General features: G+C 30.1%; 1 protein-coding gene across 3 annotated transcripts in view; it reads right to left on the bottom strand.

Moving 5' to 3' along the window:
- The window catches only part of LOC124414529, a 132,420-nt gene extending 124,419 nt beyond the window's left edge, over positions 1 to 8,001 (bottom strand). For all 3 annotated transcript variants that reach the window (XM_046895491.1, XM_046895489.1, XM_046895490.1), the window contains exon 1: positions 7,864 to 8,001. In XM_046895491.1, the coding sequence (XP_046751447.1) occupies positions 7,864 to 7,908 (45 nt within the window). In that variant the 5' untranslated portion in view covers positions 7,909 to 8,001. The remainder of the gene's footprint in view (positions 1 to 7,863) is intronic.
- Between the last annotated feature and the right edge of the window lie 5,685 nt (positions 8,002 to 13,686).

Here is a 13,686-nt window from a genome sequence, read left to right as displayed (position 1 = left end):
TATTTTTAACTGTGTGTGGTTTGTTTATTTATTTTTTATTTTTTTTTTTAATTTTCATTCTTATTTTTCTTTATCAATTAAGTGTAATTAGTTTAATATATTTTCATTTTTTTAAGGGGACGGTTTAGTTAAATGTCGACCCGGTTATATGGTAAAATGTTTTTTTCAGTTTTCTCTGAACTCCGGCTAATGTTTCGTGACTATTATAAGGATCATATTGTATTATATATACATGATGCGGAATGAATCATACATAGTTATTACATAATTATACATACAACGTATGTACGTAATGGTTGGTATGCGTGGCATAGCGATGACATAACATCATCTTTACTGACTGACTGACCGACCGAACCGAAGCTACGAAGCTGATTTATATATATATATATATATATATATATATATATATATATATATGTATATATATATATATATATATATATGTATACATATATATATATATATATATAGACATATGCAGTGAGATTGATTGGTTCGTGAAACCTTTTGAATTGAAAGATATTAGCAATACGTAATGAAAGTAGGCGAGTGGGTTTAAAACCGGTCACTCGTTTCTGCTACGCGATGTACAGCTACATCGTAATATGCGAATTTAATTGAGGATTAACAAAATTTTGACGAGAAGAAAGAGAATAATCAACGATATAAAATTATAAACAATCGTCAATGAGGAATAGAAAGAGAGAGAGAGAGAGAGAGAGAGAGAGAGAGAGATTAACACGTGAACAAAATTTACACGAAAAAACAAAAAACAAAGTTCAAAACTTACAAACATATAACATAATAGTTAAATGTGAAAATTCTATTTAATCAATTTCGACAATCTCATTGTATCGGAGAAAAATAAAATAAGAAAAAAAAAAAAAAAAAAAAACCTGATTGTATTTATTTATTTATTTATTTATTTATTTATTTATTTAATTCCTCAATTCCTTTAACATTTATATACATACACGTGACACATATTTATATATAAGTGGAAAGTGTGGCACGATTTGAATTTTGAATATCAACAATAAGTAAAATCCGCAGGGACAAAACCGCACGAGGTACATTAATTATAATTATGCACTGTGTTTGCACATAATGCAATACAACTCGTGAAGCGATCGAAAGAAATTTCAATTACCTTTTCAATAGAGAATACGGTACGAGTTAATTAGCGATAATTAGCCATTGTCGTCTGTAAAGCTAATTAGTCAAAGTCGCACGCCTCGTTAGCATATATTATACATATATGCATACATATATATATATATATATGTATATTATATTTTAAAGGTATATATATATATATATATATGTATACGTGTATGTGTATAATATAAAACAATTTATTGTTTTTTTACGATGGTAAAGTTGAAGGGGGAAAATATGGTATAAAATTTACTGTTAATTTTACATTATTAATAACATTTAATTTCGTCTCACGTGGTAAGTTTGTTGCAAGTTTGAAGTTGGTAAGATAAGTCTCAACGAAATATATTAATAATATATATAAATAAATAAATAAATAAGTACCAACTAAGAGCCAAAAAACCCCATCAAAAAATCAATTTTGCCAATCAATATGTGTAAATAATATTCATTCTATTTCATATCGTGAATGTATAAAATTTATTTTCTATTACTTTAGTTTTCGTCGTGTATAAATTAAAATCTGACTATGCTGCTAGTAATTATACTATAATGCTGAATAATCGTTTGACGATGAATTAAGACATAGAGAGAGAGAGAGATAGATAGATAGATAGATAGAGAGAGAGAGAGAAATAAATGAAAGAAAAAATCATACGTCAAAAATATTGAACAAAGAAGAGATATGACAGAAAAAAAAAAAAAAAAAAATAATAAAAACTTATTCACTTGTTGCACAATAATTTCGTCAAACGTAACTTGAAACAATTTCACGTATCGCACGCGTATCAATCAAGAATCGATTTTCTTTTATTGATACGATGTTATCATACATATATTCAACATATTTATATATACATTATACATACATATACATATATATATAGATATTATTATTGTATGTCTTGTATTTGGAATTGGCCCTTTTTTTTTAAAACAAGTGAATGACGACGACGTGATCAAGACGTACATAGATAGACATTGTATAGGTAGGTAGGAAGGCATATTATATGCAACGAGAAGGTGGAGGAGGTGGAGGAGGCAGCGCGTGGGTGAGAAGGAGGCAAAGTGTAGGACTGGCGCACATCCGGTTGGGTGTGCCTTGCATACATGCACGTAGCTATATCATGTATACAATTACACATCGACGGGTTACGTAGAATCGCAACTCTGTTAAATCGACACTGATTTTCTTTTTTTTTTATTTTCAAATTTCTTTCTTTTTTGCTTCTCTCGTTTTTTTTTTTTTTTTTTTCATTTTCTTAGCTAAACGTTGAGCCAATCTCGAGTACGTACGAATTAATAACCAAAAATAGATAAAGAAAAAGAAGAAGAAGAGTAGCAAAGAAAAAACACAGAGATAGAAAAAGAAAGAGAGAGAGAGAGAGAGAGAGAGAGAGAGAGAGAGAGAGAGAGAGGAAAATATTTTTAAAAAACTTGACGAATTTTTGATCAAGCTTGACGATGGACCAAAACCATGACTCCCATGAGATGATGGATATTATACCTAGAATATGAATCCATTGCACGTATTGGAACAGAATTATCGTCAAATACTGTTATTTTATTTTCAAATTGCAAAAATCAGGCGACACTATCTGATAAGAAATGAGAATCGAGAAGAGGATCAGAGAAGATAAAAACTTTTCGATGGAAACGTGTATAAAGACAAGGTGTCAAAAAATTTGTGGAAAAAAAAAAAAAAAATTCCACGAGACTGACAGTTTTTCCAAGACCTAAAACCTAGTGTTTTTCCTGAAATTTTCCAAGTTTCAATAATTTACTAGAACCTAAATTGTTCGGTTTATAAACTCTATAATATTCGGTTAAAATAAAAATTCGATACGAATCGAAAAAAAATTATAACTTAAAAAAAGAAAAAAAAAAAAGAAAAAACGTCAGTCTGAGCCAATTTCTTTTCTCGAGGAAAAAAAAAAGTCAACTTTTTCACCTTGAAAAAAATCATTTCTAATTCCCATGATAGAAAATTTACATTTTTAATTTTTTTCCATCAACAAATTAAAAATCCCGTGAAAATTACACTTTTTTCATATCACACCTTTTAAATTCTCTGATATTTCCATACAGTTCCACGAGGTACGTACGTATAATATAAACAAAAGTAAACAATGAACGAAGAAAATAAAGACAAGAAAAAAAAGAAAGAAAGAATAAAAAAGAAAAAGAAGAAGAAGAAGAAGAAGAAGAATCTTTCCTCCTTCCTCCATCCTCTTTTTTCATTCTCAGTCTCATCGTTGTTGTCAGTCTACATTTGGAAGTCAAATTACGTCTTTCTGCAGGCAAAGCATAAGAGAGGCGTGCCTGTCTCATCAGTTTCATCTCTTTGAAAACGTCGTCTGCTCCTCTGCTCTTCTGCTTATCCCTTTGAATCGCACACGTTTTTGTGCTGAGTCAACTTTTATATTGTCACGATAGTATATTTTATGGTTTTTCGGCTCGCTGATTACGAATCTGATATTCAAATTTCAAGAATTCAAAATGGTGGATCGAATATGGCAAACGATCATTTCAAACTTCGTCGAAGATGGTAGAAAAGAAAAAAACCTCCAACACAGGTTTTCGGGGTTGCTAATTGACTTCGAAGTATTGAATTTCGAAAACCTGATTTCAGATTCGTAATCAGCGACCCCAAAAAACTGTGAACCGTGTTTTTTTTTCCGGATTCGATCAGATTTTAAATTTTCACCGGCTATATTGAATTTTTCAAATCCAAATCACCAACCAGTAAGCTCAAAATTTTTGCAAAAGATGTATACATATATAGAAAGATAACTTTTTTTTGGAAATCGAATATTCCTTCAATTTTCACGATTTTTTTTCAATCTCAATTTCTTTCTAACAACAGTAATTTACATTATATCGCAATAATTAGAAAAAATATGAATTACTCAGATCTCTCGTGCAAATTTATAATTAATTTTTCGCTATGACAAATTTCTACATCAACGATATATATATATATATATATATATATGTTCACACACACGGACACACACGTATCGCATAAACAGAATAACATCGCCGCATAAATACACGATTAAAGAAAAAATATTATTTCAGGTATTATACATGTATACATATATACATATATAGGTGTATATACTGCAAAAAATATTTTTCATGCACAAACTGTAACTCCGCTAAATATAATAATACATTTTCTCTATTAAATATAATGATAAAAATTCCAATTTATATCAATAATTTAAAATGTTTGATTAAAAATAAACCAATATAAAAATTTTATGCAACAAGTAATTAGTCAAAGTTCGATATCTCGAGAAATATTAATCCGAGCATTCATATCCAGAGGACCATTTTTGTAGGAAAAATCAATTTACAAAAAAAAAAAAGAGAGAAAAATACTGAGGAAAACAAGGATTGAAAAATATAGAAAGAAAAAAAAAGACAAAAAAAATTGTCAAGAGTTTGATTGAGTTGTGAAAATTTTCCAGATTAAATTACGATTAATTAATTATTTTCCGAATACCAACGTGACGAAATATTTCGACAGTTAAAATTTAGTTAAAAAAATTTACCGTCGAAGTTAAAGATATATTTATTTCAAACATTCAAACATTTTTATTAAAGCCAAGTAGATTATAATAACGATCATTCACTGAAAGTTTCTTTCTTCTCTGCAGATTTTAATGAATTAATTTCATTCGTTAGATTAACTAAAATTTTTTCAATTCAAATAAATATATATATATATATATATAGTAGATATTCGTCTCGTAATAACAAGTAAAATATTCTTTTATCAAAATAAAGTTTATTCGATAGATGCTTGGGCAGTTGCGTTGAATTCGAATTTGAATATGTATTTGAATAAGTTTTTATCCCCTGATCTATACGTACGACGATCATTATTATTGAAAGGTTAGAGAATGATCGATACCATCAGCGATCGACGTGTTATAAATTGATGTATAGTTTAGCGTTGAGGAGAAAGATGACGAAATATAGAAAAAGAAGGGAAAGAAGAAGAAGAAGAAGAAGAAGACGAAACAGAGGAAAAAAAGATATATATTCGGAAAGCAGGCGATTGTTTATAACAAGTAGAACGTCGGTTAACACAAAATTTCATAAATCATTAGCGTGTAATAATTATTATTAATCATCGCGGAATTACAAAATATTTTGGCGTAAGTGAGAAAATATAGAAAATCGAAAAGTATTTAATCGAATAAAAAGAGAATAAAAAATGAGAAAAGAAACGACCGACGAGATAACGACGAGAGAGAAAAAAGAAAATAGAAAAAAAAAATCGCGGTCTTTTTAAAACCTTTTAAGCAATAACGAGACTATTTTTTTATTTGTTTACTTTTTTTTTCTATCGGTCAATTCTCAAGTATTATGTCGATGAATAGGTGAATCTGAAGAGCGCCTAGCTGCGAGAAAGAGAAAGAAAGAGAGAAAGAGAGAAAGAGAGAGAGGGAGAGAGAGAGGGATAGAGATAAAAAGAAGAGAACTTTGAGTAAATAATAATTAGGCATTGAAGGAGGCGCGAGGCAAACAAACTCGTTGACGATGATAAATAAAAATTTACAATTAGTGTTTTAAGATTCTCGCGTTTCTAAACTCTTAAAAGGTTCTGAAGTCGAATGTCTGTCATTTTTTTAAACATTACTTTTTTCTGCCTCGTTTCATTATTATTATTATTATTATTATTATTTATTTATTTGTTTTACTTTTATCTCCTGGTGGAAGTTATGATCATTACGTATTATTTAAACAAGTGCATATATGTATATTTCAACAACAATTGCATAATAAATAGATAATCATAACGTTTTTGTACAACGAATCTAATTCTGGGGTGATTATTTATTATTTTTACTTTTTTTTTTTTTCATTTATTCACTTCTTTTCACGTTGTTTGTAAAATCGTTTGAGCATAGAATCTCGTGTTGTTTGTTTTTATTGTTGTTTTTGTCTCCCCCCCCCCCCCCCCCCCGCCGTTCCTTTTTTTTGGCTTTCGAGTAAAAAGTAGTTACACAATACTTATATATATACATATATATGAACGAAACGCGAAGTGAATTTGAAAGAAGGAAATAGAAGAAGAAGAAGAAGAAGAAGAAGAAGAAAAATAAGAGTGTACATAATAATAAGAATCTTCTATTAATTAATAAATTATACAAACTTAAATCGTGAAACTTAAGATTTTTACCACAGAAAAAAAAAGAGACATAATGAGGGTGGAAGGGGGAGGGGGGGAGGGGGGGGGGGAGGGAATAAAACTTATTTCCGTTCTTCTCTTCTTCTCATCGCTCGCCGAGTATGTAGGTACGTGTATAATAACGATATCCAGTTTATAACACAGAGAGAGAAAGAGAGAAAGAAAGAGAGAGAGAGAGAGAGAGAGAGAGAGAGAGTCGCAATGCCGCTGCTGCTGCTGAGAGTTCTAAAGCTGCGATCAGCGACGTTTTTATTTATAGTGTAAAAAGCCTGTAGTAGAGAAAATCTCCCGCTAAGCAAAGCTCTCGTGTATTATACATATATATGCTGCTGCATGCTATACATATATATATATATATATATGTATAATGTATAGCTATAATACACAAGTATTGTACAATATTAGAAAATACTTGAAACGCTGTTGCTGCTGCTGCTGCGCTTTAGTGGTGTCGTGATTTACAAAGAATTAAAAACGAGGAAATAAAGAGAGGAATAAAAAAAGAAAAACAACAAACTAAATTGTCGAAAAAATTGGTGGAACAAACTAGGCACAAACACTTGTGAATATAATACTTACAGAAATTGGAGCGACAAAAAAGAAAAGAAAAGAAAAAAAAAAAAGAAATTTACGAATAAATTGAATAAAATATAATCAGAATTATTCAGAAAATTTTTACTCATTTTGTTTTGTTTCGTTTTTTTTTTTTCTGTTCTTTCTTCAAATTTTTCATTTTCCGAACGAAATGAAAAAACAAAATTTACAAATTTGTCTCCTATATATATATATATACATAGTTTTAACATCGTAAAAGTAGATATCGACGTGTACTATGTATAATACTTGAATACCTATCATCGCATGTAAAAGATCGTTTCAAGAATTTGTAAAGAAAATGAGAAAAAACGCAATATCTATATGTATATATATATATATATATATATATATATATATATACCTATGTATGTTTACCAATATTTAATATATGCACTAGTGCAGGTAAACAACGTTTGGGTATTTAACGGAGAAAACTTGTCGCATGTATAATAAATTAATAATGTATCTGTATATGGGATATTCCACGCCAACTCGACCCCAGTGTTAAGCCCCGACTATCTCAAAAATCATTTTATTTTCATCTTTCTAAAATTTTGCTCGGTAAAAAATCGTTCAAAATCGTTGATTATGATTTCCGATAAGCTGTGACGCAACAACGAAAAAAAAAAAAAAAAAAAAAAAAAAAAAACAGAATACGTACGGAAATATTTTGGAAAATCTACTTCTTCGGATTTGTTGAAGTGAGAGAGACAGAGAGAGAGAGAGAGAGAGAAATAAAAATGAAAGAAAAAAAAAAACTCAAAATAACGATAAATTGTAAAACAGCGATCATATATAACAAATAATTTTCAACAAATTTCAATTATACGGTGAAAAATAATTATCCTGTGAAAATTGTTATAATAATATAATAATATATATTGAAAAATAAGACTCACGTTTACTTTTTCGAGGTACAACTCGAGTTCACGATAAGGATCCATGTCCTTACTGATCCGTGAGTAATCCTTGTTGTGATCCTTCCCCTGAACGAACAAAATCTCTTCTTTTCTTCTTCGGTCAAAATCCTTCTCGTTTTCCTCACAATTTTCCACAATTTTCAACCGATTATTCACTCCACCACTACCACCACCACCACCATCACCACCACCATCACCACCACCATCATCTTCGTCGTCGTCGTCGTCGTCGTCGTCGTCGTCGTCGTCGTCGTCATCGTCATCATAATGATGATAATGATAATTGTGATTAGGATTATCGATTATTCTTCTACAATTCGCGAGACACTTTTCACCACCGTCAACACTGCAGCAGAGTTTGGCCGGTTCTGAGGCGCTTTCCTGCACCGCCTCAGCCTCCATTATTATTCCTCATCCACGGCACGTCATTCACAAGTTTCACGATCAGCAACAGCAACAGCAACAGCAACAGCAACAGCAACAGTCCGACTCTCTGAGTTCATCCTCCACTTTAGCTCTGCGTGCGTTGTTCTGTAAAGATAAGCGTTTCGAGACGAGATTAGTTTTCTAGTCACTCATATATATATATATATATTGTATATACATGCATACACGGTGACTTTATACTATAAACACATCATGTATGTGGCTGGTATACAGTCTAAACAAATGTGTCGAAACAACGGGGAAAAAACGCAACAAAAGAGGTCGCGTGATAAAATCCAGTTTCTTTGAGATCATCTGCTACTGCTGCTGCTACTACTGCACTAAAGTCCAGCAATGTCAAATTTCAATTGGGCAATTTCATTGAAAAGAGAAGACAAAACAAATTAAGCAGCTGGGAGAATATAAAAAAAATAAATAAAAATAAAAAAAAAATATAAAAAAACTTCACTTCACGTACGAAAAGTATTTTTGTTACAAGGATAAAATCATAAATTTTCACTTGTTTTTTTTTTTTTTTTTTTTTTTTTTTCTTTCGCTTCCTCACTTTCTTCTTTCTTTGCGCGTTGCCAAGGTTTTTTTTCTTCAACGAACGTATTTTATTTTTGCTTCTTCCGTCGCTTTTTCTTTTTTCTCTCTAGTTTCTCTTTCTTTCCATTTCAATTGTTTATTTAAGATTTACGATTTTTTGTTTATCCCTTCCACCCCCCACCCCCCCCCCCTTCGTTGTCCTATTTTTCAATGAAATACGACAAAATAAATTTCAAACGAGACTTCCAATAAATTACGTTTTTCAAGCCTTGGATATAAGATAAGTTTTATTTCGATTGCACCTAACGTTTATACCGCTGGATCCTCGTTTAACATTATCTATAAAAGTAAACGATTGTTTACACACGATGTTAAAGTTTCAAGAAATAAATTATAGCCTTGAAAGTAAATTGCGTAAACAAATCGTTAAAAAGACGCGCTCATTAAATTCAAGTATCAGCAGCTACTAAAAAAGATGAAAAAGAAAGAAGAGAAGCAGAAGAAATGAAAAAAAAAAAAAAAAAAAAAAAAAGAAAGAAAATCGTAGCAAGAAAAGAAATTTGTGAAACTTTTTCGAAGCTATGTGTTTTCCAATTTTCCAATCAACAACTTTATGTATATATATATATAATATCAAAAATTATTTCTCCATCTATAATTCAATGTCAAGTTTTTTTTTTTGGAAATTAAAATTGATCAAAATATTTAAACGATAACCGAAAGAAATTTGCGTCAAACGAATAATTATTCGAAACGCTGTAGAAACGAGGAAACGAAGCGTTTAACAACAAAGCGTATTAAAAAACAGACAACAATATGAGAAAATAGTAAAAAACCAGTAATTGCCAGAGCACGGCGCCACCACCTGTGCTTATTATGACAGAATTCTGACTTCTAAAGTTAGAATGGCTCGAAGCGTTAGTCACTGGCTTACCTCTAATTATACCTACTTGAACAGAAAATCGTCGCGTGTTAGAGGTTTTAAAAATAAATCAATTTTTCTTTTTTTTATTGTTTTTTTTTTTTTTTTTTTAAGTATTATTAATTCCTGCATTCGCATGAGAAGAAAAAGAATTTATTCGAAAAAATCACATCGCGATGAAAAGAATAATTAATTATTCATTCGATCGGCATAAATTTTTTTACTAGAGATCGAACAAAATTATACGAGCAAATAATAATGTAAACTATAAAGTTTCGCGAAATTTTATCCAAATTCGAAGAATAAGATTTTTTCTCTCACTCCTTAGAATTTGGCATGTTTGCAATTTCTGTTTCTTTCTCTCTTAAACTTTCTCGAATCACCGTCAAAAAGTTTTACCGTTTCGATAAGAAAAAAAAAAAAAAAAAAAAAAAAAAAATGAAGTCAAACTTACACAAAAAAATAAATAAATTAATAAATAAATAATACATGAAATATGAAAATATTCCGAAAACGAAAAATCACTTTATTATTTATAATTTTTTTTTGGCTATGACGATCGTAGAGGAGAATGAAAAAAAAAATACTGCAAGTGCCTGCATTCAGGAATTAAGAAATAAATAAATAAATGAACAAACAAACAAGTGAAACTGAGAAAAAACTAATTTTTTTCTTTTTTTTCTTTTGATTTCAATTTTTTTCTACCTCATAATTGCTTATATCCCTTAAATTAAGTAATCGAAAGGAGAAAAATTGCACAAATTGCAGTACTTTTCGATTCTGTAGACGCTTCAACTTCTTATATGAATGAGTAAGTAGTATAAAAAAAAAAAAAAAAAAAAAAAAAAGACGAACGAATTTCAGAAAAATCAAAGGAATCAATTTTTGCAAGTTACTTTTTTCAAGTATGAACGGATATATTTTTGCACTCCTATCCTGACCTAAGCAACGCGTTTATCAGTGTGAATCGAGTTGTGAGTAACGTACAATAAATCGTTGTTAGAATATCCGTCCGTCACCGCGCGTCATCATCTTTATTGACGAATGAGCGAGAGCGAGAGCGAGAGAGAGAAAGAGAGAGAGAGAGAGAGAGAGATAGATAGATAGAGAGATGGAGAGGGACGTTGGTGTTTGTCAAACTTAACTCACTCCCTACTGATCGGTGATAAATTATCATTATCAGCGTTAGAATTCAAGGTAAAGACGACTATCTCGACTCAATGCAGCCGATAACAAATCCATACACAACATATATACATGTACATACACATAAATGTAGATATATATATATATATATATATATAGTGATGTACGCATAGTGCGTTCATTGAAAATTCAATGAACTGTTATCAGTAACTGAAATTACATCTCTACTAAGGGGACTTTGATTTTTTTTTTTTTTTCTTTCTTTCCCTATCGTAGTTGTTTTATTTTCTTTCCTCCTTCTTCCTTTTTTTTTTTTTTTCCTTTCCAAAAACCGCGTGTAGATATTTTTTTTTTTTTTTCCTTCAAACTTCATTTCTTTACGAACATTATATCGTAATCATCATTGCATGTATACAATTGTATCATTTACGTTTCATTGATTTTCAATCGTTTTTATAACAGTAGCATCTGTATTACGTGAAAACTCGAAAAAAAAGTTTCATTGGGGGGGGGGGGGGGGGGGAGGATTCGAAATAAGACAAAATTTCTATGTGATGTTGGTATAGAAAATTGACGATAAAAATTTTTTATAAACGTAATATTATTATTATTACTGTTGCTATTACTATTATTATTGTTGTTGTTGTTGTTGTTGTTGTTGTTGTTGTTTTTCTTATTATTTGAAAGATATTTTCTTGAGACATTTCTTTAAGATATAAGAAATAAATAAAATACACACGCACGTAATATTTTACTTACTTCGCACCTGCGATTAGATTATTTTCCTTTTTTTATTTCTTTTTTTTTTTTTTTTTCATCTTCGTTTGATCGTTTTTTTGATCAACCCTTTTGAGATTATAATATGTACAATAGAACACCTTGAGATATTGAGTTTCCTCGAATTTTGTGTCAGTGGAGCGCGCACCGGATTGCAGCGTGCAACGATTTATTATAAACTCTCTTAGGTGATAGCGCAACGCACCGGGGTCTTTTAAATTCCCTTCAACCTGTCACTACGTCATAAAAAGTGTGTATATATGTATATATGTATACGCGATAGCCGATTGCCTCTCCTATTCACGAATTCCAAAGCATGATTGATCATTCGGTTGTGAATAATTCATATGTAAATAGGTAACGCGACGTTTCTTGCTATTTCTTTTTTTTTTTTTTTGTTTCCGTTTCTTTCTTTCTTTCTTTTTTTCCTTTCGTTTCTATTTTGTGTCTGTTTTTTTTTTTTTTTTTTTTGGCTCTCCTTCTTCACAAATTTCTGTTGGAAAAAAGTTGTAAAAAAAAAAAAAAAAAAAAAAAACAACCAAAGCATAAATGCAGAGAATTATTCACTCGTACATTTATGTATACATATAATAATGTAAGAAAAAATCGCAACGGATTTCCAGAGATAACGAGAAGTATAATCTATACGCATGTATACGTATAGGGTGTATTTTTAAGTGAATAATGAGAACAAAAAAAAAAATTTTTTGATTCATACGAATGTAGAACATAGTATATAGGTATCGTGTAACAAGAAGCGGTACGAAAAGACGTGTCTATTGATACCTACATGCCTACTTTTATTCTCTCTCTCATTTAAGGGCGATACTATTTATTATTGTTATTATGATTATTATTACAATTGAAATTGCGTTCGGTGAAAGAAATCGAAATTTAGAAAATTAGAAAACAGGTATCTATTGTGAAAACGAATATAGAGAAGAGCGAGAGACAGAGAGAAAGGTGGAGAGAGGAGGGAGACGATGAGATGAGGAGAGGAGAAGAAGTGAAAATTGTGTAGAAAGCAAATATAAGAAAAAGAAAAAAAAAAAAAAAATAACGTGAAATCAGAAACTTGAAACAAAATATATTATATCCTTCTTCTTCTTCTTCTTATTTTTCTTATTCTTCAATTCCGTATAGTCCTGCGTCTCTTCTGCCTGCTGCCTGAACCTATAATCGTAAATTTTGATCCCTGTGGCACTGCATGAACTTCTTCCTGCCTTACATATATATATATATATATATATATATATATATATATATACACACACATTTATAAATGTACATATGTATATACAAACACACACACACAAGTATATAATTTATACAAATCCAAATATATACATATATACATATAAGCTGCGTCCTGAACAATGTTTATAGCCTTCGTGAAATCTTTCTTACTTCGCCCCTCCTGCTGCAGCTTATACATATATATATATATATATATAATATTCTTGTATATAAATTTATTTACTTGTGTGTGTGTGTGTGCGTTACATACAGTGTAACACCTGTGTGAGCAAAGTACCAGTGCGGAGAAAATTTAAGGCAACAGGTTTACGAAATATTTATACATAAATATATAATACCTACATATACGACTATTATATATATTTATATGTAAATATATTTACATATATATACGCATACACACGTATGTATGTAAGGTATGTATGCATGTGTAAATGGAGAAACGGTTAGATCTCGAAATATTTCTAGGGTACCTAATTTAATTAACGATCGATCTAAACTCTGAATCCATAAAATATACCGAAATCATCACGATTTAGAAAGATTTCGTCGTAAGATCGTCTTGGAAAATTTCAAATCGATAATAATAATAATAATAATTATTATTATTATTATATCCCCCCTCCCTTATAATTTGATTGAATATAGTAAATGCGATTGGATATTATACTGCGGGTAAAAAGAATTTCTGGTATTTTTCTTTTTAAAGAGGATTGGTTTTTTTT

This window comes from Diprion similis, chromosome 14 (assembly GCF_021155765.1).
Source record: "Diprion similis isolate iyDipSimi1 chromosome 14, iyDipSimi1.1, whole genome shotgun sequence".
Lineage (NCBI taxonomy): Eukaryota > Metazoa > Arthropoda > Insecta > Hymenoptera > Diprionidae > Diprion > Diprion similis.
The sequence above is the reverse complement of the archived record's forward strand: the minus strand, read 5'-3'. Positions and strand labels throughout refer to the sequence as shown.